Consider the following 25,972-nt stretch of genomic DNA (forward strand, 5'->3'; position numbering starts at 1 on the left):
GAGCCAGCAGTGTGCCCAGGCGGCCAAGAAGGCCAATGGCATCCTGGCCTGTATCAGAAATAGTGTGGCCAGCAGGAGTAGGGAAGTGATCGTGCCCCTGTACTCGGCACTGGTGAGGCCGCACCTCGAATACTGTGTTCAGTTTTGGGCCCCTCACTACAAGAAGGACGTCGAGGTGCTGGAGCGTGTCCAGAGAAGGGCAACGAGGCTGGTGAGGGGTCTGGAGAACAAGTCTGATGAGGAGCGGCTGAGGGAACTGGGGTTGTTCAGCCTGGAGAAAAGGAGGCTGAGGGGAGACCTCGTCGCTCTCTACAGCTACCTGAAAGGAGGTTGTAGCGGGGTGGGTGTTGGTCTCTTCTTCCAAGTAACAAGCGATAGGACGAGAGGAAATGGCCTCAAGTTGCGCCAGGGGAGGTTTAGATTGGACGTGAGGAAAAATGTCTTTACTGAAAGAGTGGTGAAACATTGGAACAGGCTGCCCAGGGAAGTGGTGGAGTCCCCATCCTGGAGGTATTTAAAAGACGAGTAGATGAGGCACTTAGGGACATGGTTTAGTGGGCATGGTGGTGTTGGGTCGACGGTTGGACTCGATGATCTTAGAGGTCTTTTCCAACCTTAATGATTCTATGATTCTATTGCAAAACAGGAGGGGATTCATGGCCAAGGCCTGCAGGGTTGTCAAGGGGAACAGAGCTCAAAGGGGGGGAGCATTTATTTACAAGCTTCCAAAGACATGTAGGCTGTGCAGCTTTAAAAGTTTCAGTCAGGCCTTTTTTGGGCAGACCAAGAGGTGGGATTATGGGCTGTGGCTAAATGTCACCATTTCAACTTTCCAGGCGTGTCTGAAAAGGAGGATGGTGAGCTCTGTTGCTCACTTCATTTGATGCATATTCTTGGATTGGTTTTTGCTTAGTTTAGCTTCCCTAAATAATTGCTTTATTCAAATCTGAAGCTGTATGCTTTATAATGTTTCATCAGACTTGTAACTTGTGGGTGAGCATGGGTCTCTCTTTAGCTGTACTGAATCTATCAATAAGGTTGGTTGCCTTTTTTTTTTTTTTGGTGCTATTATGGTGTATCCAGAATTGGGGTCACAAGAAGTATGTGCTTAGTCATTTGAGTAAGCATCCAGAGTTCAGTTGTGTTTCTGCAGTCAAGCCTTGTTCCATCTTTCTCAAAAGGCAAGAGAATTTTTCTTTCTGATACAGAGGCTGGAACACCCTTTGTTAGAAATTGCCTTGGTAAGCATGTTGCAGAGTTATGCAAAGGCTTCACTTTCATATTCCAAGTCTCAAGTCTTGTGGTCTTTTCACCTAAGGCTTACAGGAATAAACGAGCGAAACAGGCATAGGTATTTATGTAACAGTCCTTTGGGAAATGAAATAATATTATTCCAGTAGTGCTTGCTATGTCAGTGTATGTTCTAGAAACTAAGTGCAGCTATTGCACAGTATCCCCCAGATGTGAGAGTCCTGGTGTGCAGCTCTCCAGTTCTGCCAGCGTTCATGAAACTTGTCTTAGGGGGTCTTGTCTTGTTTTCTCGGGCTCTCTTCTGAATCCCCCTCACGCTGCATGTAATGAGTGCACGTACTCCCGAGGAGGTTTTCTTGCTAAGGCTCACCTTTTCCTTTCTTTTGTGATAATTGTTTTTAGAAATACCTCCCTTAACTGGACAAGAAATGGTATTTTGACTGCATGAAAACTTTATCGAATACAAAAATTTGTATTTTTCACATTTAGAAACAGCCAGGAACTTTAAAAACTCCTCATAAGAAATGAGAATAGCCATACCCAACCCAAAATAGACAGTGGTTCCCACTCAGCTGGGATCTGAGAAATTCAGGGCTATGTCCCTACTTTGCTAACTTGTGTTTCGGTAGTGCAAACTGGAAGACATAGCACACTGCAGACAAGCAAAGAGTCCTCTGTAAGAGCTGTAAGGACTCATTGGAAGACCCTGATCTAATTCAGGCAGCGCGAGGATCTGGATTTCTGCAAGGAAATCCTTCTTCCAAGGAAAGTGGATTTCTGCACCCAGACTTAATAGGCAAATCAGCTGTTGGTTATCTGATATGTAAATGCAGGGTCTCTTGGAGGTTTTGAATGGCAGTTCTTTCCAGGACCTAAGAATGCTTTTCTACCAATCTGTTGTATATTTTCATGTGGAAACTTTTAGTTTTGACTAAAATAGTTCTGATCTTGCAGTTGGAGATACAGTTAGTGATGGATAATTATGAATTCTGGCAGAGCACCTCCCATGTTCAAAATATCACAGTTTCTTAGTTTAGAACAGTCAACTGCTAAGAAGAAACCGAGACTTCAGGAGCTTTAAGGTTTAACGCATTAAGGTTTGAAAAATGTCTCCAGATTCTGCAATAGTTGGTATCATCATTTAGTATTAAGAATTGTTTTGAAAGTGATCACATTTGACCTGGTTGAGCTTGTTGTATGATGAGAACGATATATCACTGTCTTGATGTTCTTTCACCGGACCTTCAGGGATTCTCCTCCCTCACCCAAAACAGAGCAATGAGAGTCAGGAAGCTTGCGGTGGTAGGGATGCTGGGGTGCTCTTCAGAGCTGGTCTCTTGCTGGTTGTGAGCAGCCCTTAAAACTTCCATTAGTAACTAATGGGGGGTAGGAGGGTCACAAGTGTGCCTGTGAATTTGGACAGATAACCCCCTCCTTGACACATGATTATCAAATGGTGAAGACAACCAAGAGATGGTTTCTAAAGGTTTTCAAAGGGGCCACTGCTTGGAAAAGTGTTATGTGGCCATATACAAATAAATACACAAGCATTTTTGGTGATAGGAGATGGATTAACCCATGAAAGTTGAAATTACCACCACCTGACAGGTCTTGGACAAAATCCTGCATATTAAGCAGGTATCATCCAGGTCTTACGGAGTGCTGCATGATGTTCAAAATCTGCAAATTTCCCTTACCCTTCCTGTCTCCACTTGGGAATCTGTCTTCCCGACTGATGGGAAGAGCATCATGGCTGAGTGCCTTCTCCCCTTGCCACTGCCTGCTGTGAAGTGTTGAATCAGCTCTGTTGAGAGACCAGAGAGACTTACTGAGCTGCACAGCTCAGACAATCTGTTTCTCTGTTAACATGGCTTTAGTGTGGGTTATGTTTTCCTGATTCCCTGATGTGTTACATCTAGGAGAATGATACTGGATGGCACATTGCTTCTGTGAAATCATCACCTCAGAAGTCATTAACACTTTCGTGGGGCAGCTGCTTCCACACTACTGATGTTAGTTGGAATTGGGCAGGTGACTTTAGGCCAGAAAGATCTTCGAGTCCCTTTTCTCCATTGCCCCAGCTTTCTCACTCCCTCCTCCCCCTTCCTCAAGCCGAGACTTCTCCTTCAGGCACACTGACTTGTGGAAATGAGCCAACGTTGCAGTGTACCACAAGCAGATACTGCTGCAGGGAGAGGGGGGGAAAGGACAGCATCTTACAAGAGGGAAATGGATGTATATATTTCAGCTTGGAAAGATGAAGAGGATTGAAATTTCTGGAATGATTTTTGTTCAGCAGTGCTTTTGATACATCTTATTTTTCTGACCCCTGTGCAGTCCTCAGCATGGTGCCGCTTTAGCTGAGACATCAAAACATTAGACTTCCAAATATTCTTGGGATCCTCCTCCTCTTCCTTTTGCATGTGTAGTCATGAGGCAGCCAACACAACACAACGCAGAAGCGGAGAGGAAATCTATTCAGGAATATGAAGGAAATGCTCTTGATTTTGGCAAAAAAAAACCACCCTTCCATTTAAGCTGCTCTGTTCTACCTTTGTGGTGTCTGACTGCTTTCTGTCATCTGGTTGCAGGGAATGTGAAGCAGTTCTTTCTAACATCTGTCAAAGTAATGAAACATGGATGTTGGGGAGGGAGCCCTCTGCTCCCACCTCTCACTCCACAGCATATTTTCCCTGGTATAGGGAAAATCTTTAGAGGGAGGCTAGGTGGCTAAAAACTGAAATCAAGTGGGCAGCAAAATGGAAGGATGTTCCATACCCTCTGGAGCTTAGGGGAAATAAGGTCTGGTTGCACAGAGTAGCTGGGAACAATGACTTGTCAGGGGCTAGCAGAAGTTCTCGGCTGTTGAAGGAGAGCCTCCAGAGGTTTGGTGCTCGACCAGGCAGGGTGGGAGTCTGGATGGGCTGGGCAAATAACTGAAGAGGTTTGGATGAAGAAGGGGAGCTGTGGCTCAGGATGGTTTTAGATTAGAAGGATGGGGCATTTATGTGATGAGGGGATCTTCCTTAAAGGCAGCTTGCATGGTGTTTCTTGAAGGTTTCTGAAAGGAACTGGGAAGGACTGTTAGGCTGTGTATGAACTGGCAGCTCCCAGTTGTGTTCTAGAAAGTGTGTGTTTTCCAGTGTTCTGGATATTAAAGAGCACTTAATCAAGTAGTGAGTGCTGTAATGCATTAGCTGCTCTAGGAGTGTGCTCTGGGGCTCGGGAGAAAAGTAATGTTTTTGATTGCTGGATTCTGATGCCGTTCTGGTGAAGCAGAACTGTAACCCTGGGTGGCTAAGCTAGTGCACAGAGCAAAATTAATCAATGGGAATTGCAACATAAATAACAGTTTTACTGCACTGTCACTTGCTTATGTTGACTCCATCTGTTGAATTCCCCCTTCCCCCAGTTTATTTCTTTTCTTTCCTTTCCTATGTAATAGTTTACTTGGCTTTAGAATATATATTCAGACAAAATAAGCACAAGAAGTCTTGGGAGAGCAATTTACTTTCCTCTTTCTCTTAATGGCTTCCTTTGCATTTCTAGCCTCTGCTGAATGCTGCATGGTTTTGTTTCCGTTCATAGTCACACCATTCTCTGTCATATCTTTGCTGTACACAATAAGCAGTTCCAGGGATCTTCATGCCTGATGGACCTTTAAACCATCAACCACTGAGCTATCTACAGAGTTGTGACTTAGAAATAGATACAGATCTTTGCTTGAAAATGCCAACAGCAGAGCTTGCACAAACGTGAGTGTGAAAACATAGCAGTGATTTGAAGCTCTAGAGAAATCTTACAGATGTCCTTGTTGAAGATTTTAGGGCTGTGTTTTATTTTTGAAGACAAGTCAAGTTCCCACAGGTGACAGCTTTCAGGAGTGAGTATTTGATGTTATGTTGGCCAGAGTCACTCCAGTTAGATTCCCAAGAACTGGGTGAAATCTCAGCCTCTCTTCTGTGAGGGACATGAGGCACAGTTGCTGTCAGTGCCACGTACGTCTGGGATTTAGCAAGTCTCCCCTTCAGGTAATGCTTAAAAGAAGTAGATGAGCCCTGTGGAATAGGAGAATGAAGATTTGAGACTCCTTTGTTTATTTCTGGGTTCTTGTGTTTGGATGATTTAGTAATACTTGAGATAGATGGTGCAACAGAAGAGAGAGAGACTGCTTGGCCTCATAGGTTATGTGACAGAAAGCACAAATGTAGGTGTAGAGAAAGGAAATGTGAAAGAAGAGGAAAAACAGCAATATATGAGAGAGAACTGGCCTGGGGTGGCATATTGCCAAACTTTGCATGTATGGATGGCAATCTTAAATTCATGTGGAAGGGAAGGGGAAGTCAGCTAAAAGGGGGTTTAGGCGTGTGGGCAGTGGTATGAGAGGACACTATCTTAATTCTGAATTCTGCTACCAAATGGTGGGGCCGTAGAGGACAATATAGCTGCAGTTGCTGGGGGAAGCTCATTAAGGTATTAACTGTTGAAAAGTGGGGCTGGAGTGCAGAGCAGAGTGAAAAGACAGATGCGTGGGAAGTGCCTGCCGTATGAAATCCAGCATGCACCCTGAAGAGCCTCTGTGTATTGGGGAAGGATGCCAAATCCTTCTTGGGAGTTCTTGAGTGATTTAATCTTCATGACTGTAGTCACACATGCAAGAAATAGAGAGAAAAGCTGGGGGGCAGCACGGGTTTTTCTTGGAGCTACTGTTATCTGTGGTTAATGAGATTAAACATGTTGCTAATTTGTGCTTCTACCTTGTTCAGTATTATCACTTCTGTGTTAATTTTGATACTGCTTATTAGCATGAAGACTAGGAAAGAGAACATCAGACTTAGATCTTCTCACTACTTTTTTCTGGTCTGTGCCTTCTGCCACATCCTGTTCCAACAAAGGTGTGCCATGCCTCACTAATCTTGGTATCATTGTCCTGCTGTCCCACACAGCTATACAGGTGGGTTTCATGGCATTTAGCACTGAAATGAGCATTAAGCACGCTGAAAAACATCTGTGATGTTTGCTCTTTCCATTTCTTCATGTGGAAAATGTGTGTAGAGTGCAATGACTATTACTACTAGAGTAACTAGGTATGTTGTTGGGGGTTTTCGTGTGTTTTTTTTTTTAAAGAAATTCAAAAGTGTAAGACTATATATATATATATATATATATAACAAAAATGTCATATTATTGAGAGGGGGCGTTAGGGGTGGTTAAAATGGAATTTAGCAACTGTGGCTGTCAATATTGGGAAGCATGTGAGAGGGTCACGTCCTGGCAGACACACATTCCATCCCATTTCATGACCATGAAAAGCGCTAGTATGTTTTTTGGAGGTATTGCTGCATTACAGTCATTGCACAGGAGAAAGGCAAAGGTAAGAAAATACAACTGGCACTTAAAAAAACAAATGGAAGAGGTTTTTTGTGATGGCTGTAGTTCTTGTGGAAATCTGTGTCTCAGTCTCAGATTGGCCCCTAAGACAGGTCTGACTCCTGTACAGGCAAGATGTATCCTCATTGTAGGAAATTTCACTATGACAGGGTAGCAAAACTGTTGGCCATAGTGTATGTCTCAAAGTTTTAAGTGGTCTTTTAGATGCCTTGATTCAAGCATATAAAGGTGTTAGAGACCTAGAAGATCAAGATTATAGTCGTGAATTTGTTTTAGTGTTCTATGAGTAGCTAAAGTCAAAGCAGAGGGAAAGTTTGAGCCTCATGATCTGAGGAGGTGCCACGGCATTTTGTACTGCTGGAATTTTCTTAAACGGCAAAGTTTCACAAGCAAGCCCTATTATTTTTTGACCAGCCAAGGACTGAGATAGATACATGAATTACTGAAGCCAAGTCACCTGAATCCTTGTTATCAGAATTTATGAACTCATAGCTGGCAGGAGGGAAGTTTTTGTTAAGGGTTTTTTCCCTCTTTTTTTTCTTTTCCCTTTCAAAAGCAAACCTCATATCAGGCACTAGAGTGAAACTATAAAGTAATTTTCAGCTGGGAGTTTAGATTTCCTTTTCCTCAACTCAGAAATTTAGGAAGAGTAAAAATAGTGGTAGGGCTACAGATTATTTTATTTTAATCACAATCCCAGTTTATTGTAGGTATTTATGCCATACAAGATTTTGGAAAATTTGGCATTATGCTGATAACCTGAGTACACTATAGGGAGAGCAATGTTGGCACATCAGGCTGAACATCCTGCGTTTTAGGTGCTGCAACTGCTGGGTGTCCTGTGCTGTGTGTGTGCGGGCACTACAGTCAAAATCCTGCTGCAAGGAAGGAGGCAATGGTTTTGGTGGTGAAGAGCATCTCAGCACGGAGGAAAGCCATATCAAGGTCCTACAGACCAAAGATCAGACATCAAAAGAATGTGAACACAAATCCTGTGGCTTGCCTATTCGTCCTGCATTTCCACCTATCCCCGGAGAAAGGGAGGTTTTAAAACGAAGGGTGGACAGACCTCCAGAGCACTTACCAATTTTGTTTCATCTCAGATGGTCATAATATGCATATTAAAGAATCGAGGAAAGAAAGGATGTTTTGTAGTGTGTCTGGGTTTCAGAAAGGCTTTGCAGCAGGTCTCCCCAGATGCTGAATATTGACTGCAGATATTGAATGCAGTTGTCAGTGCTGGCTAAACGGCAGTGTTTTGTGGTAGAAGTTGTCATAAGGAGAAGGCAGAGAGAGGAGATAATCTCTAGGCCTTCTTGTATAAACAAGCATTTGAGGATGTTCTTGTCTGGTAACAGCATGTTAGTAGCTGTTGGCAATTTATTTTTCTCTTAAAATACAGTTGCAGTATTTTGAATAAAATAGAAGCTGCATGTAGCTGGTTTGTAGCCTGTCACAACTGAGTATAACAGGAATGTTAAGGTGCCAGTAAGAATTATTTTTCCATCCACACAGCAGAGCAAGCGCAGTATTAAAATACAAAGTAGTCTTATGGATGTAGCAAAATGCATAGCATGTTTTTTATTTAAATCTATATATACCCCATAGTACTGAATATACAGTTGCGTACTTTTGGCACTGCAGTTCAAATAGATTCATGTAATATTATCAGAGTATTTATCAGGACAGTAGCTTTTCTTCATGGGCATTTTTGCTTGTTTTTGTGCCTGCCTTTTATGCTAACGTCACGTGTGCAAGGGGATACCTTTTAAGATGTGAAACTGGCCCACTGCTTTGCCATTTCAGTTGTATTTGCCAGATCTCCACTAACATTTATGAACAAAGACAGTTGACCTTTGCAGAGTGAATGGCTAGGTGCATGTGTAATTAGAGAATTAGTAGTGGTATGTCTTATTTATTTACTCCAGTTTGTAGAATCATATTCAGTGCCTGGTGGTGATTTGCATACTGCTACAATAAATAAAATTCAGAACCACACCAAAGTTATTTTTGAGAGACCTAGTTGATTCACTGCAGGAGAGAGGCTTGGAGCAAAATAGTATTTGTGGTGTGTGCTCTCTGGGGATGGAGAAGCAGGAGTGCTTGGAGAGCTGAATTCTTCAGCGGATTTGCTGTATGTCCAGTGCGCAAACTCTTACAAAAGAGCACATCTCTCTGTTAACCTGTTCTTTTTAAGTTTGTCCATTCTATTCTTTCCTCCTGTTTTCCCCTTAAAATGCGTGCTTAAGAAATTTGAAGCTTTGCGTGTCAGCAGGAAATTGGTTTCAGAGTGTGACTCTGACACCACATGCAAGCAGTCCTCTCTGAGTCCTCTTCATTCTCACTTATGCTGGCAAGATACCAAAGATCTGTTGTAGCGTTTGCCATTTCAAAAGATAAGCAGAGCAGAGACTGGAAGACTGGAGGGAAGAGTCCCTCAGTGCGGACAGTAAAACCCTGATACTCAGTAGGTTGAGTGAAAGGATTAGATACCACAGGCAGGAGTGCTGGAAAATCGTGCTACTTGACTGTGCTTTATTAACTTGGAAAAGCCCACCTCTGGGACTGGCTGTCTACCTGAGCACTGATGGAGATGCCAGTTAATGCCAACTGCGGCAGCAGCTTGGAATGCTCTGCAGGAATCGGGATGACAGTTTGTTTCAATGAAGCCTCCAAGCAGATTTAATTTCTAATAGCCTAAGCTGGATTTGAGATAAAAGCAGAGAAGTGAAAGATTTAGTGACGACCCACCTGTGCCTACCCTGGTTTTATCCCTTGTCTATAGACTGATGCTTCAGTACTAAATAATTTGAGCAGAAATGTGTCCTATTTTTTATTTTGAGAAAAAAAATTCAATGCTTTCTTTGAGATTTGCATTTGTGGATTTCCCTGCTTGCTGGGCTGCCATTGCAAAAAGACACATGCTTCTTGCTGCAGCTTGACTGACTGGCAATGCTGATGCGTGAAGGAGAAAACCTCGATAATTTCAATTCCTTTAGCATTCTAACACAAAGGATGGCTTTATCCCTTATGAAGAGATCTGGAAACAGATAAAGCTTGTTAACATTGAATTAATAGATGTAGTGCAAATAATCAGGATGTAATAAAAGACAAAGTGTCCAAAGCCATAGTGATAGCTCTTTTTTTCTTCCCCCCCCCCTCTTCTTTTTGTAGCATAGGGGAGGGAAGAGATGAAAGAAACATTATCCAAGCCTCCTTTTGCCATCAACCCCTCTTGAATAACGAATGACTGGAAGAGCTGCTCTGCAGCAAATGGTGTTAGTTTCTGTGCATCAGCATGAATTTAGATTCCAAGGCTTATTTGTAGGATTCAGCATTTTTGTAACAGCTACATGCAAAGAGCAAAGAAAGCAAAAGAAGCTAGACATTTACCCACTTATGCCTGAGCAGAGACTTTTTTTTCCCCAGCTAGAAAAATAAACAAAGCTATACATAAGTGCCTATATATCAGTATTACATGTTGAGGACCCCTGGGACTGAAAGTTTCTGCTGGTCCCATTTCTGTTTTAATAATGGGAAGCCTTTCTGTGAGGAAAAGAGCATAGAGATTACAAAAACTGGTTGTCTACTGAAGGAGAGTTCAGATTCTGGAATTGGTGCAAGTAAATAAAAGATGCTTGCAGTGTCAGATGCTGCTTTAATGTGGCACGTGCAGTAGATGAGAACTGAGCCTGTAACAGGTCTAATCCAAGCACCACAACTGTTTGGAACTAGGAGGAATTGCTGAAGTTTAAAATAAATAAAAAAGCGTATGTGGGGGTCTTAATCCCCTATGTAGGGAACAGATAGCAGGTGTAATAGTAATCTGTGTAATCTGCTAGTGCGCACTAAAGAGAAAGTCACAAAGAAGTCATTGCTTCCTGTCCTCAGCCTGTTTCATACCTGTGCACATGAATATTTTCTCTCTCTGTTACAATTTCAGAGTCCAGAAAATACTTGCCACTCCCTGGAGTCCTTAGAAGGCTATTTCCTGTATAGATCAGACCATTAAGGTATGAGGGTTCCTGCTATCCTCCCTTGCTTACAAAACACTGAATCGATAGAAAAGCAATTAGAAGATACTGTGTCACTTTTTAGTCTCCATTTTTTTTCTATCAAGAAATTCTGCACAGGAAGAAACTTCACAAAGCTGGCCTTCCAAGCTGCAGTTTAGAGTCTGTTTTGTTTTGCAGGAGCTTGCTAACCTGAGTTAGGCCATTACCCCAGAATTTAGAGTTCAGGCCTCCCTCCACCGCCAGACCCTGAATTAGCAGGGCATCCTGGAGTGTGTGCTGGCATCTGCCCTGCTGTTTCTCTGAAACAGGCAGAGCACACCCCCTGGCACAGCTCCCTTCCCTCTCCAGCTTTTTCAGGTATCGAGAAGAGTTGTGTGAATCACTAGGGGTGAGGGCTCTACAGCTCTTGTACTTTCTTGCCTTCCATCACCTCTGTTTTTGGTGATCTTCTGTGAATAACTGCTAATACTTGCTTCATCTGCTTCTTTTAGGCAGCGGTTTGGTAATGCTGAGCTCCAGCAAAAATACAGTTTTCTACTGTGCAGCTCTTGTTCCAAACTGTGGTGCCTGACCGCATGCATGGGCATCCCCTTGCTGTTATGCAAAGGCGGCTGTGCATTGTACATTGGATCACTGATCTGGCTTCAAGAAAAATGGGGAGATGGGGCATGTTTCTTAGGTTTGTCTTGTTTTGAGGTTAGGTTGGTTCATGATCCTGCCCACAGCCCATCATGACAAGCTGTGACTCAGCTGAACTGTGTGGGAACTCTAGGGGGATGACTGGGGGCTCCTTGAGCTGATACAGTTTGACAAAGCGGCTCTTTCCTCAAACCAGCATGAACCAGCAGTGCTGGAAAACTTAACCTGAAACTCTGGGTTTGTTCACAACTACCTCTGCACTTTTGTAGAATGTCAGGGGAACCTGGTCATAGTCTTATCAAAGCTATTGCAGCAATAGAAGCACAGTCTCTCTCCAGGCTCAGGAAGATGGCAGAATGTCCATTTATGTTTTTTGCAAGTTTGTTAAATTTAACCATACGGCTAGAATTTCAGTCTGTTTCTAAATAGTCACCTTTCAACCCTGCCTGGCTTTCATTTTACAGGTGTCTGCGTCTCTAAGATGTCTTAAAAGGTATAGTTATGACTTCCAGTTTTAGACATAAGGAAAAGATTTAATTTATTTTTAAGGCTCAGAAGGAGAAATCCAAAGGTTAACAGTTGGTTGATGTTTCAGATGTTGCTTGCTATGTGTGTCTGCTCTTTATTTTTGCATTTCCTTTTCTCTGCTTCTCCAGGTGTCATCTTGAAGTGAGTACATTCAAGCTTGGCACTAAGGAGTATATGAAACTTGCTTGTAGATGTGGAGAAAAGAAACTGCAGCATCCTTTGTGTATCAAAATGCCTTGTAAAAGCTCTTCAGAGAGTGAGAATTCAATTCTGTGAAACAATTTTCATAAGCACTTGGTACAAACATGAAAAACAACATCTCTGCACACTGTGCAAGCATAAGATACACAGATTATAGTGCAGTTAACGTTAGTAAAGAGAATGGTTATGTCTAATTAGTAGCACAGGATAGGTGAGAAGGTTTTTGAAGTGTCCTGCTCAGAAGTGGCATTAATCCAGTAATAGCCAAGCAGTAAACCCTGTAATGCTTTTCTAAATGGCCTGGTTAGTCCTGAGGGTGTTTGGGCTTTGTTGCACACGTAATTTAATGAACTTTAAAGAGACCTCTAGGCAACAGCCCAAACTCAGAAGGGCAGAGGGGAAAATGCTGATAGACAGTCCTACTGAGCTAGAACACAGTGGCTGTGAAGGAAAAGCCGCTGAATGGGCTGATGGCTGAAAGAAGTAAAGCAACTGCACTTGGACTCGCTAATAGGCTTTTTGTCCAAATTGGAGCCATCTCTTTCTTTAGGAAGTTATTTGTGTTGGAAATCAGGCCGTAGCCAGGCTGGAGCAGGAAGGAAGAGGCGGATAGTTAGTGATCTCAAAAGGGTGTGCTCTGGGTGCAGAATGACAGCTGTGGAAGAAGTAGGTTGGCTGCAAGGGCATTGAACTTGGCAAGAAAGCTTCTTCAGCTCCTTGCACCGCTGAAAATCTGGTGTCACGCTGGAGCCTTTGGAGCAGAGCTGAGGGAGCCTGGAGGGCAGTCACAGTGGTGAGGCTCGCTGCCCATTACAGCTAAGGAGCCAGCAGCCCTTCTGAGGCCGCTTGTCCCCTCCTGCAACCTCTCTGTGCTTCACAAAAAGACAAAAATGTGCACTTGGCAAAGGAGTACTTGTCACCCTTTTCCCGTTACCAGCCTGGAAAAGAAGAGAAGCCTCTTACCTTCTGTCCAGTGGTTCCCGAGCGCTTCCCCAGCATTTCATAAAGTGTTACAGGCCTTTCCTGCCATGTTATTGTGTCTGCTTTGCTGAAAGGGATGTTGAAGCAGCAAAGAAGTGTAAGCTTTTTTTTCCAGTGATGCAAATTGTCTGTATTGGAGTCAATAAAGAAACCAGAATTTGCAACTTCCTTCCTGTGACCTTTAAATCATGCGTTTCCCTATATTGAGAGGTGCCTGTGACACCATTTGTGCCTTAGCTTGGCAATTGGATGGAAAAGCAATCTCATTTTCCTGAGCTGATTCATAGGTCCCTAATGACAGGTTACATGTTAATACTTGTTTTCAGTAATTATCATGCAGTTGTGTTTTGACTGGGATCTGATAGCAAACATGAGTGAGAAGAGCTTCAGGCTAAGGCCTAATAGGGCAGCAATGGTAGTTTTTGTTTGCCTGTTTGAAAACAGTTCCCCCACAGTTGTTGTAGTCCTTTTCTAAGGCGAATAGATCAGAGGTGGTTGCTCTTTGCTTGTTTTTTATTCTGTTTCAATGCATTTGACGATGCTTTATATAGCATCCGTTTTGTTGCTGCTCCATCATTACAATGAATATTACTACAGGGCATAAAGTATCAAATTCAGATCACAGCCGTATTGTGTAGGAACTGTATAAATGTGCAGTAAAGAGACAGTCTCTGTCACAAAGTGTTTGTGGTGTCTAGAGAGATGAGGCAGAGAAGAAAAGGCATGATTCAGCAATGTGCCCCTGTTGCACAAAAGCTCAGTTGCAGAGTCTGATACAGAGCAGTTCTTCAAATGGGAAGGGACACATTTCTTGTGTACGAGGTTGCAGGATCGGGAAAGATGAGCTCTTACCTTCCTTCTCGAGATTAGCACCTCTAAAACAAACTGGCCTTGCATGTGACAGAGAAAGAAGTTCAAGCATCTAGATAGTCAAAGGTTCCTTTCTGACCCTGATGGGGTCAGAAGTTTGTGTAGTGTTTAAGAAGCACATTCAGGGTCAGTGTGAAAGTCCTTTATTGTTTTAAATCTCACTGAACTTTAACTTTTTAATTGCACCTAAAAGTCTCTTCTCCCAGCAGCTGGGGGGCAGGTGGGAGGGTTATTGTCCTTAGCAGAGGGATTCTCCTCTGTTTGCAAGTACTGTAAACAAGTAGGAAAAAAATTGCTGTTTCCCATCCGGAGGTGGGTGAAATAGGTCTGTCTCCATCTCAGATTCAAAATCTCTCCTCACTGCCACTCAAGGTCCTTCCAGTTCCAAGGAACCAGCTGTTTCTGTATTCTTCAATCTAGGAAGTTGGACAGCCCAGAGACGGTGAAAGTCTTGCGATGGATTGGCATCCTTTGGCTGGAGAAAGTGCTAAGAGTAGCCTTTGCCATCATCTTTGAGCTCAAATGCATGTAGGTGCCAATTTAAAGCAGAATGATGCTGGCTCACTGACATTGCTCTCTCCTGTTTCTTTACAGCTCCTGTATGACAACCCAAAAGCCCGTCAGGAAGTAGAATATCATTGGCGAGCATCAGGGTGTCCCCACATTGTCCATGTCCTGGATGTTTATGAGAATATACATCATGGAAAGAGATGCCTCCTCATTGTCATGGAATGGTATGGACCAGCAGCAGCCCCCCACCAAGCACTGCTCTTTGAGGGGGTGGATAGAGTGGGAGAATGTGTTGAGTTAGATGAGAGTTAGGTGAGCTTTCTCAGCAGCACGATTTTAGTTGCACAGCAAACCTTTTGTTGTCTTTATGGAATTGGCAGGGAAATGTATAGCTGCTCCAGCCATCTTGTATGATGGAAGAATGAGGAACCTTAACCAGAAAATAAGTTTTCCTTGTACTCCATGACAATTGTCCTCGTTAAACCATTGACTGATTAATACAATCTTGAAAGATACATCTCTACAAATATGATGCACTTTGATTGTGATTGGCTTCCAACTTGAGATGTAAATTTTATGATCTGACATGATCCTTTTTGCTACTATTTTGACTCTAACTTTTCCTATTCTCTCCTTAACCTGTAATACCACAGTTATTGTTGTCTTCACTGGGGACAAATTAATAATTCTTTTCAGTATTTTTGCTTCCTTCTTTCTTTTTTCTTCATCTCCAACCCTTACATAAAAGAAGATTACTGTCAGCCTCCTAGTGCCAGTGTATCTGACTTCCCAGCTGTGTGTGTCATGTTCCTTGTGACAGGGTACATTAAACTGAAAGCATCAGAACTTCTTGGTCTTGTTTTGTTTTCTGTTTATTCCGTATCAGAATGGCTTTGTGCATTGATTCAAATGAGTGTGATGTTTAGGAAGCATTGGCATAGGAGGCCTGTAATATCTTCTAATCTGTTCCTGCCATGGTTTTGTGCGATTATATTGATGCACAGTCAGGTGTTAATTTGATCTTTTCTGCTCATGTAAGGTGTGGGGTTTTTTTGTGTTCTTTGTTTCAGCATGGAGGGAGGAGAGCTGTTTAGCAGGATCCAGGAGAGAGGAGATCAAGCTTTCACTGAGAGAGGTGAAAAATCACAAGTTTAATTTTAAAGTTTGTGAAAGATTGCTTCTCCCTTTCTCTGTCCCCTTGCTTAGTTCCCTTACAGGAATTTTTCTTTGATATGATTTTTGTTTGTAATTTTTAATTTCTTTTTCTTTTTAGTTTTCTATCCAACTGCATATTAAACAGTTATTTTTAAAAGTTCCTGAAAATCAGGAATTACCACAATTGGCCAAGTTCAGGCACAAAGTGGAAGGTTTAGAGGAAAATTCTTCATACAAATCTGCTCAGCTTCTTCATTTCTGAACCACCGCAGCCTCTGTTACTCTAGTCCCTGGTCTCCTGCCAGTCCACCTCTAACATGATCAACGCAGCTCCTACTGTGATTTCTCTTCTGGCTGTCCCTCAAGCAGCATCACTGTACACAGCTATACTGTTAGGTGATGAATATAACGAGCAAATCACATTTGATGAAACATCTCTTATTCGAGGGTTTTAAAGTACTACTTGAAGGGAAGTGTTATTAGCCACACTGTAAACAAGCCTGCTCATCTATAATAGGGACTATGTGCAAGTTTAAAGAGCTACTATGAGTCAGTGACAGCTTGCGATAGAATAGTCTTGCCATTTTTATTGTCTTTGCTATTTATTATTTGCAGAATACCACGGGTGTGCTTGACTCTGGTTCTCCTTGCTCGTTCACAACAGACAAGAGCTTGTTTCTTCTCAAGAGCAAAAATGTTAGTGTTTGTAACTAGCACTGTGACAAAACAATTAGAAGAAAAACTCACACCTGAGCTTGTAAATTACTGTGAATGGTTTGCAAGTCTGGTATAGAGGCCAGGCTTTTTTTGATTCTGTGATCCTTTGTTTCCTAGCCTGGGATGAATCCTTTAAGTGGAATGAAAGACTCACGTAGGGAAAACAAGCATTTTCAGGAACTTTATTTGTTCCTCTCTAAAATACAAGATTCCGGGGGGAAAAGCTGGTTCTGTGATCATTAGTGACTCCACTCTGCTAAAACCATGATTTTTCTACATTAAATACCAGTGTATAACATTCTAAATACTTACTCAGAAATCATCTGGGAGTGTTAAACAAAAAAAACACCTTTATTCTTTCCTGAGATAAATGAGTCCTGTTCCACTGGATTCCCCAGGTTCACTGGCTGTTTATATATCAGCCACGGCTTCCCATTAGGAGCCAGGGTTTTTGGCCTGGGCCAGGAAGGAGGAGGTTGTGCAAGGTTTTCCCTGAAGATGAGTGTTTCTGCCTTCTGATTGTCCTTGCTTGAGATTGTGTAATTTCAGTCTCAAGCCACACGAAAAAGGATTCCAGGTTACACTACAATAATTTCTACTTTCTCACTGCTGCAGCTGAGGTTTCTACCTATGCAGAAAACAGAGGATCAGGCTGAAGTTGCTAATTCCGTTTCCCTGTCAGTGGAGATGTAATATAATGCTCATTTGGTACAATGGGAATGTCACTCCTCCCTGCTCTGAAACCTCTCCCTGTGTAACTGAACTCTTCCAGGCTTCAAGAGTACTGCTGTTGCAAGGCAGCTCACCATCACTAGAATTTCCCACTGGGGTTATGTTAAATTTTAGAAACATACTATTTCAAAGGTGGCAGTTTGGGCTTTGCAAAATAGAACTGTTGATTTTGTTTCTCCTGAGGAAAAACTTCTGAAGACAGTGAGGAATGAAGATGTGACCTATCCTAAAATTACTATATTGTTATGTTGCTCTATTTTTAGAAAATCTGTTAGATCCTCATATTACCCCTGAACTAGAAGCTGAAAGTTAAACTTCTGTCTTGGACAACAAAGGACGTGTCCTGGACAATCAGAGATATGTCCTGGTTGGGGCTCCTTTCTCCAGTCTTGCATGTTGCTTGTGTACCTGCTCTGCTCTTGCTGCTTTTCTGGTGAGCAAATTAAAGCATCAATTTACAAGCTTATAAGAAGCAGGAGTCTCAACTGTTCAGCTGCAGTGCCTGCTCAGGAGGAGGGCTGAGCAGCCGGGGAATTGGGGGGTATGGTTGCCTGCAAAACCAAAACACAGCTGTTAGGGCTAATTTTAGGTTTTCTAGTCTTGACGCTAGCCCTATATTCCAGCAAGCTGTTTGTAAGTCATAAGCATTCCCAAGCATGTCCCTGAATTACAGTGGGAATGTTAATGTGACCTTTCTCTAAAATTGTATTTATAGAGGCCTCTGAAATAATGAGAGACATCGGAACAGCCATCCAGTATCTGCATTCAATGAACATTGCCCATAGAGACGTCAAGGTGAGGCCTGAAGGTGTGTGGTCAGGGAGAAAAGAGCCTAAGGCAGAAAATAAATGGGCAGTGGTGGTTGAAATAGAACTAGGAGTACAATCAGATGGTCGAAGTGTTTCTATTCCTCTGCCAGTGTGAGAAGGGATCTGTTCACAACTAGTTTGCAACTAGTCAAAGGTCAGAGTATTCATGTGTGCTAATGCCTTCCAGTTGTGTACAGAATGCAGAAGAATCTGGTAGTAGTCAGATGGTTAGTTAAAGAGGTACTACCAACTTGCAATCCAGTTAATTAACAAAAAAATAACACTGCCTGAAGTGAACTTACACTAGATGCTATACCTCTATGTACAGTCTTTATTAGTTGGTTTTGGAATCATACTTGCCTAAAAAAAAAAAAAAAAAACAACACACAAAAAAACAAAACAAGCAAACAAAAAAGCCAAACAAACACCAAACCCCCCTTCAGAAACAGGAGAAACTGCATATATGGGAGGAATAATACCAATTCCATGCATCCAACCCACTTTAATAGTATATGTAAATATTTGGGAAAATCTCAGTTACTACCATGTGGAACAGTATGTTTTATTAGCTAAAGCTTGTACCCAAATCTTGTTGTAGAGATTTGACAGGGTTTGTAGTATTGTATTTTGTTTTCATTCTGTAAAGCACGCAGCATAAGCGAAGACAAGATAGCTGCACCAAGGCATTTCTAGCGCAGTGATACAGCAGTGTGATGGAATGTGCTGGAGAGCAGGTCACATAATGATAGACTGAGGCATCTGATTGATTCTGCAGTTCTGAGTTTGTTAATTTTCTACAGGTGCTTCTGTGTGTTTAGCTGGAGGGAGAACTGCCATTGCTTGCTATCACTGAGGGGTGTGTTTTGAGGGTTCTTTAGGTAGGAACTGGAGAATGACTTAACAGTTCAGAGACTAAAAATCTATTCACTTTTCTGGAGCTATGTGCCATTGCCTATCACCAGCACAGAAACTGAAGCACTTAGCCCCAAACACCACCTACACACACTCAGTGAATTAACATAGAAACGGTTCAAATTGCTTAATAGATCCTAAATCCTGTTTTCTTTCAAGCCCGCCCTTCTTCTATATGTCCCTAAACACTAGCATCAGAGAGGATGTAGCTTCCTTATGACTGGGAAACTGGAAACAAGTTCAAACAATTGCAGATTCTGGAGATGTGCTGTTGTCCCTGTTCTTGTGCATGAGAGCTTGTACTTCCCTCTGTGCCACTTCTGGTTTTGGAGAGCCTTTATGGAGTGTGGAGCAAGAGTGGAATTAACTGAGGTTCCAGGAGACAGAGGAGGAGGGGGAGCAGGGAGGAGACTGTGTCTGCATCAGTTAATTCTGATGGAGTTATGTCAGTTGCTCACAGAGAGTTTGGCTGATGACTTCTCATGTCTTCCACCTCAGCTACTTGAGTGCGGTACAGAATGCTGTCAGATCAACTGGTGTTGATCAGACAGAACAATCCTAGTAAGTGCAGTGAACTAGAGAGAGGTTCAAGAAGCCAGACTTGATGCCCGTTGGACCTGATGAGAGCCTTGTGATTTGCTCTCCTAAATACCATGTTGAGAAGGATGTTGATCCTTAGTCTGGGCAAAAATGCTACATGTTGGGAGGGAACTTTCTGCATCGTATGGTGGGGGGGGTGAGAGAAGTAAGAAGACCCAGATGTTGGTGGTGATCCAGGCAAGCGGGAATGGTTTGACCTTTCAGCTCATTAGAGACATCTCTTCATTGTCCAGTTTATCCTTTCTCTTGGTGGCCTTTCAGCCTGAAAACTTGCTTTACACATCTAAAGAGAAGGATGCTGTACTCAAACTCACAGACTTCGGCTTTGCCAAAGAAACCACTGTACAAAATGCGCTGCAGACCCCCTGTTACACTCCTTATTATGTGGGTAAGTTATCCAAGATGCATTTCTTCTGTGTTTCAGTCTGTCATCCCTCCCCTTATAGTGGGCCTGTGGACTGTAGGAATGGATGGGAAATCTTCTACTGTGGAGGTAATGCAAAGAGGTAGCCTGCAGAATTTAAACTGGCATCCAACCCAAACCTAGTCTGGTTCCAGTACATTTCAGTGCTCCTGCTTTCTTCCTTGGTTGCAGAGGAAACAGCCTTAACAGGGGATGCAAATGAGGATCAAGAAGAGAGAACATGTTGCTTCTGATTACACTTGAAGTAATCCTGATGTTTCCTCTGAATGATGCGATAAAAGCCATAATTTGAACTCAGCTTCATGATTATTTGGGTGTTTCCTCGCAAAACTTCCCTTAGCTTAACTAATGCAATAAAAGAGAACAGGGAGAGTATTGCCTCAGCTGTAAAGCTTCTTAAAGCTGGCAAATGGAAGAATTAAGTAATAAAACACTTAATCACAACTGAATTTTAGCCTGCATTTTGTCCAAAGACAGAGCACTGTGTAATGAATGCCACAGTAGACTGTCCTTTATGCACTCATTTTAGAGTATGTCCCTTTTGGTCTTTAAGTTAATAGTCATTCATCATATGGTATGACTGAGGCAGTCTGCGCGTGGAATTTCTTTGGAGGAAAAAGGGCTTGATTTTTTGGAAGAATTAGTTCTTCTACCATGTAAGTTTTTATAGTTTTTTGTATTGAAAGATACTGTTACTCATTGTTAGCAGAGAATTACAATAGCAATTTTTTTTTTCTGATGCTTTCTTCTATATTTTTTAGCTGGAATTACTGATAAAATGTTAAGGAATTTACGCATATATGTTTTTATGCCCTTAGATTTGTATACAAACAGGCTGACATTTCCCTTCTCAACACCTTTTTATAAACCCGCATGATTGCTCATATGTTTAGAGAATCATTTTCCTTACAAAATCAAGCTCCCTGCCAGTTCACCTGCCCCAGGGGAAAAAAAAAAATGCCCTCTAAATGTATCTCTCTATAATTTTGTTACTTAGTGAAAAAATGTAATGCTCTGGAGGCCAAAGAAAATGACATTGCTCTGTAGTTGCTGGAGCTAAACACACTCTACCCAGGTACCGATCAAAATTTTATCACAACTCAAGTAGGTCCTTTCTGTTCTGATTTCTGGAACATATGCTCCTGCCTGTTCAGTGCAGTGTCTCCCTGTACACATTTAGCTATAGCTCCTTCTGCTTTTCTGTAATCTTAGTACTCTCTTGAGCAGAGAGACACTAAGGTGAAGAGTAGGGCGTTTTGCCAGCTCCATTCCTCCTTTTTAAAGCTATATTAGATGTATTTAGGAACTTGTCAATAGAAAATACTACCCAGTTACTGCAGTGAGTTGCAATTTTTAATGCCTCCAATATTTGTTGTTGAAGTGTGCTGCTACTTATAAGGTGATGGAGAAGAAAGGAGATATCTGGTACTCTGTTAATATCTGTTTTTTAATCTTCTTCAGCCCCAGAAGTCCTTGGTCCTGAGAAATATGACAAATCATGTGACATGTGGTCATTGGGTGTCATCACATATATTCTGTAAGTATTTGGAAAGAGGCTTGATGAACGGAAAAAGGACACATCGTATTAAATCTGCACTTAGAAGTAATTAGTCACTAGGATCATGTAACCTGCAAAAGAATATAAGCTTGTATGGGACTTTTTAAGGGATGAAAGGACTTCCCTAGTTATAAGAGTTGTTTTGTCCACTCTTACAGCCTATGTGGGTTCCCTCCATTCTACTCAAACACTGGTCAAGCCATTTCTCCAGGGATGAAGAGACGAATTCGGATGGGGCAATATGGGTTTCCCAATCCAGAGTGGGCTGAAGTATCAGAGGAAGGTAACAATGCTCACTGCTACTGATGAGTATGTGCATGGTGTGCAGTGGTAGAGTGCTTACAAGAGACTATTTCTAAAAACCTGTCTTAGATTTTGTTTCCCTTCTTTTTAGAATTTAAATCAATTCTTTGTAAGGTGATACAGAGAACGACTGGGAACTCAGACACTAGCCAGCAACCTAAGTACTACAGAAAGTAAATGACTACTGAAAACTTTCTTTCAAATTCCAGCTAGTGCTAGTGAATGCCGAGATTAAACCCTGTGGAAACAAAAGTCTTTAATCCTGAGAAAGGAGACTGCCAGGACAGCTGCAATGCAAGCTGAGTTGGAAGAAAGGCAAACTGTCTTAAGAACTCATTCACTCTTTTCCTTCCTTGGTGATACAGCCAGCAAGGATGGCAAGTTTTCATGCTAGCTTTTTGTGATGTGGGAACTTGCCAGCCACCACTTAAATCAAGGTCAACAATTTATTTTGTATAAGTCATTGACCAAAAGCTGCTGCTGTTCAGCTGTGACCTGGATGGGCTCAAACCAGTGTCCTGAAAGTGGATGCTTTTGATTCCCTCTTATTCTGACAGTCTCATAAGCTGGAAGTCTCACCTGCCCATCATATTAGAGAGAAAGGTCAGCAACCTCTGAGCACATCTTTTTTTCTAACAAGCCCTTTATATTGCTGTTGCTAGCATCATATTACTGTCTGCTGTTTAGCAATAACAAATTATCATTGGATAATACTGTGATCTGTGGCACTTTAACCGCTCATTGGATCTCATGGTTGCGTGTGCAGCATGGACTACCGAACATTAATAAGGAAGATGGTTTACCTATGGGTTGCTGGCTTAATATTTCATCTGCCTTGGGTCTTGTCTTGTTCATATTACAGCAGTTATTAAAATGCTAGGGGAGATTAGTGAGAGAACATTCGCTTGGAAAATCTGTAGGGTTTCTGTATGTTTGCCTGAATGAAGATAGGTGCCCTCTGCCTTTGAACCTATTAAGATCAGCTAGTTTATGTGCACTCTTTTAGGCTGATCAGGCGCCTTCAGCAGACAGCTTCTTTTTGCCCTCCTTTATACTGTTCTTATCATGGTTTTCTTTAATCATTCCTTCATTTAATCATCTATGGAGGCTTCCTCTAAATTCCCCACCAGCTTCCTGTAATCATCTTAATGGGCTCTGTTTGTGGTCCCCTCCTTTTTTTTCCTTGTACATTTTAGACTCCAGGTAATCTCTTCTGTAAACCTCCCTTGCAGCCTCTCTTGACAAACTAAAGTCTCAACTTGTACTTCTGGCAGCTTCTTACAAGCATTTAGTCATCAAGTTTCTAAAAGAGAACTTTTATTCAGAAGTTTTTCTAGGTTCCCCCAAGGAAGTTATGTTACAGTCTTTCTAAACAACATCCCTTGGATGTAGTGTTTCCTGTCTGACCACCTGCATTAAGGAAAGTCTTGTCCAGTCCAGACTCTCATCATCTCTTATCTCAGTTACTTAGTACTCTTGCTTTGGCAGAGACCATGTTCACAGAAAGCTGTTACAAAGCCTGTTCGTGCAATCAATTTCTTTGACTTTGTTGTCCTTTTAGTGGCCTCTCAGTTGTCAAAGAGAAGTTTTATTGCCCCCCCCAGCCTGTGCTAGTTTTTGTCTTCTGTCATTTCTCAAAACATCAGCTTATGCATTCATTCAGTCCATAATGCCAAGCTTCTTGCCATCTTTCAGACAGGCAGCTTGGCAGCTTCCTGTTCCTATGTTTCTCTTTTTCTCAAGTTCTTGCTCTCAAAACAGTTAAACAGTTGATTTGGTGATGTAGATAGCATAGATGGAAGCCCCAATCCTTTGCCTTTCCTTCTTACCTCTTGTTTTGGATGTTTTCATGTTCTGCCTCTTTAAACTTCATAACCTACCACACTGTACATGGCTTCTACCTATTGCTGTTACCGTGTTAAGGTGTTTTGAGGTCTGTAAAATTATCTTCCTTCATTCAGCAGGTCTTTGTGTTCTCAAAGTTATTTGGGAATGCAGTAGTAGACTACAACATGCCATGTTGGTCCTGTTTTTCAGCCAAACAGCTGATTCGCCATTTACTGAAGACTGACCCAACAGAGAGGATGACAGTTTCTCAATTTATGAATCACCCTTGGATTAACGTGAGTTTCATATCTCTTTTTACAAGGTAGCAAGATGAATTCTTACTTGCAGAACTTACATGTAGCTCCACAAAGCACAGCAAGAGAAGGATGATGATTACTGTTAATAACTTAATTAACCTACTGTGCCCTCCACAGAGGGTCATCTGCCTGTAGAACCACAATTCTTGGTGTTACCAGAGGACACACAAAGAGAGACACCCACAATAGCGTCCTTGGAAGCAAAAGCCAAATGTATCTATATCTTCTGTGAGCAGGCAGTCACTGTTGACTCTGCAGCATATGCATGTGTTACTCTCTTTAAAAATATAAAAATAAACTTATATACTTACTTCATCGGTGCAGGATTTAAAGAGAGCTATTATTAGTGGTCTCAGGCACCATTGTGCATAGCTGTGTTACTGTGAACACGGTCCTATGCTTAGTGGGAATTCTCATCCTTGGCAGAGTTTGGAAATGCGTGGGGGAGGAGCAAGGGTCTCGGCTTAGTGCCCTGTAAGAGATTGCTAGATAGGGTGGTACAGAGAGCTATTAATGGTTCCAGTTCAGGTTTCATTCTATGACTTGGTTGAATTTACTTTCCCTTAAAAAATACTTTTTGGGGAAAAAGAAAAAAGACTCTAATGGTACGATATTAATTATTTCAAACAAGAGACAAGAATCCCAGGAGTTACCAGGCTGAGTTTCAGGATATCATCTCTGCTCCGTAGGTGTCACTTAAAATAATAGATTATACTTCTCACATTTGTGCCTAAAAGGACACTGGTCTTGTTCTTGCTGCCCAAAAAATCATCAGCCAGGAACAGAATCACTTGTACTGTAGAATGCCCTATTCCCTCACAGTGCTTTCTCTGTGTATGCCGATCCTCAGAGGAAGGGGCAGAAACAGAGGTATGACTAATAGTCAGCATTTCTATAATGCCTGTTTGAAGATCTGAAAGCCCTTAGAATCATACAGAAATGTAGCTGTGTAACATCCTGATGAAGTCGATAGATGTCTTCATTTAGAGTTGTGAAAGCTGAGAAATTAAGGTTACAAAGACTCTGTAGAACTGGAACAGAACCTAGACAATGTTTCTAAGTCTTTTTTAACCAAATAAAAATGTAATCACTGTTCAGAATAAATACCGCCAGCTTTAAGTGTTTGAAGACCCAAGAAGGAGGTGTTCCAGAAGTCAGCAGGCAGTGAATTTCACGGAATGAGTGCCTAATAGCTAAGGAAGCTACCACCTACAGCGACACATGTTACTTGAAATATGCATATAACCAATTAATAAGGAGGAGATTAGAGACAAGGTCTATAGACTCTGCTGCACCAAAGAGCCGTGCTAGAATACCGTTCCTAGAAGCATGCTCTAGGAGCTGCAGATTGGCATTTTTTTCTGCTGAACCTATTGTTCCCATGAGGCAGAGGGAGGGAGAGGGAAAGTCCAACATAGTGAATGTCTGTGTTTTTCATTTCTTTTCCTAAATCCCTAAGTGGGAATGTGTATGGGGAGATGCTTTGCACAAACAGTGGAGGAGGGTATTCTCTCCTCTTTTTTCTTTTTTTTTTTTTAATTAGATGGATGGCAGAAGTATTATTGTGGACTATGCAAAAATTGTCAGTTTACGTGGAGCACATAATCCTCTAGTTAGCTTGTAGATAAGATTTATTTAATGAGAAGTAGCTCACAGCAGATAGAAGGGCAACTTCAACACCTGCTCAGGGATACCACTAGAGCCAGTCTACTGGTTTTCCATTTCCCTCCTCCCAGCTGTACTTGATAAAACTATACCCTGGTCAGCTAGGGTCCTTTTCCAGAGGATGCAGGAGTCATGATTTCTGCTTCCACTTCTGTAACTACTGCAGTGGTGCTGTTAACTCGGTGGAGTATAAGCACTGCTTCCAATGTAATGCTTAATTTACAATGACATGTACAGGGATCTCCTTAGACTTTGTTGACATGCAGCTGCATCTGGTGTAGGATGCCACAGCAATAGACAGCAAGTTTGAGTAGAAAGCATAAGGGAGATAAAATATGAATTTATAGTTTGAGTTATGGACTGGCGAGAAATGCTATGATTCTGCTGAATTTAGCTAGGGAACTGTGCTTCATGCTTTAGAAATTGTACCTTACTTCAAATTAGAGTATCTACTGATCTTTCATGGCAGGTGAGCATAGATCTCAATTTTATGTGGAAGAGCATCTCAAGCGATGCATTGTCTTCTGAACTGTGCCTTACTCTGAATAATAGTATAATTTCCTCTT

General features: G+C 41.9%; 1 protein-coding gene across 1 annotated transcript in view; it reads left to right on the forward strand.

The window, feature by feature from the left end:
• The window catches only part of MAPKAPK3 (mitogen-activated protein kinase-activated protein kinase 3), a 52,971-nt gene that overhangs the window by 23,156 nt on the left and 3,843 nt on the right, over positions 1 to 25,972 (forward strand). The window contains exons 2-8 of the mRNA XM_009278498.2: positions 14,472 to 14,611; positions 15,458 to 15,522; positions 17,707 to 17,786; positions 19,574 to 19,700; positions 21,198 to 21,273; positions 21,453 to 21,577; positions 23,635 to 23,720. Coding sequence (XP_009276773.1) covers positions 14,472 to 14,611; positions 15,458 to 15,522; positions 17,707 to 17,786; positions 19,574 to 19,700; positions 21,198 to 21,273; positions 21,453 to 21,577; positions 23,635 to 23,720 — 699 coding nt within the window. The remainder of the gene's footprint in view (positions 1 to 14,471; positions 14,612 to 15,457; positions 15,523 to 17,706; positions 17,787 to 19,573; positions 19,701 to 21,197; positions 21,274 to 21,452; positions 21,578 to 23,634; positions 23,721 to 25,972) is intronic.

Source organism: Aptenodytes forsteri, unplaced genomic scaffold (genome assembly GCF_000699145.1).
Source record: "Aptenodytes forsteri isolate BGI_AS27 unplaced genomic scaffold, ASM69914v1 Scaffold578, whole genome shotgun sequence".
NCBI classification, from domain to species: Eukaryota; Metazoa; Chordata; class Aves; order Sphenisciformes; family Spheniscidae; genus Aptenodytes; species Aptenodytes forsteri.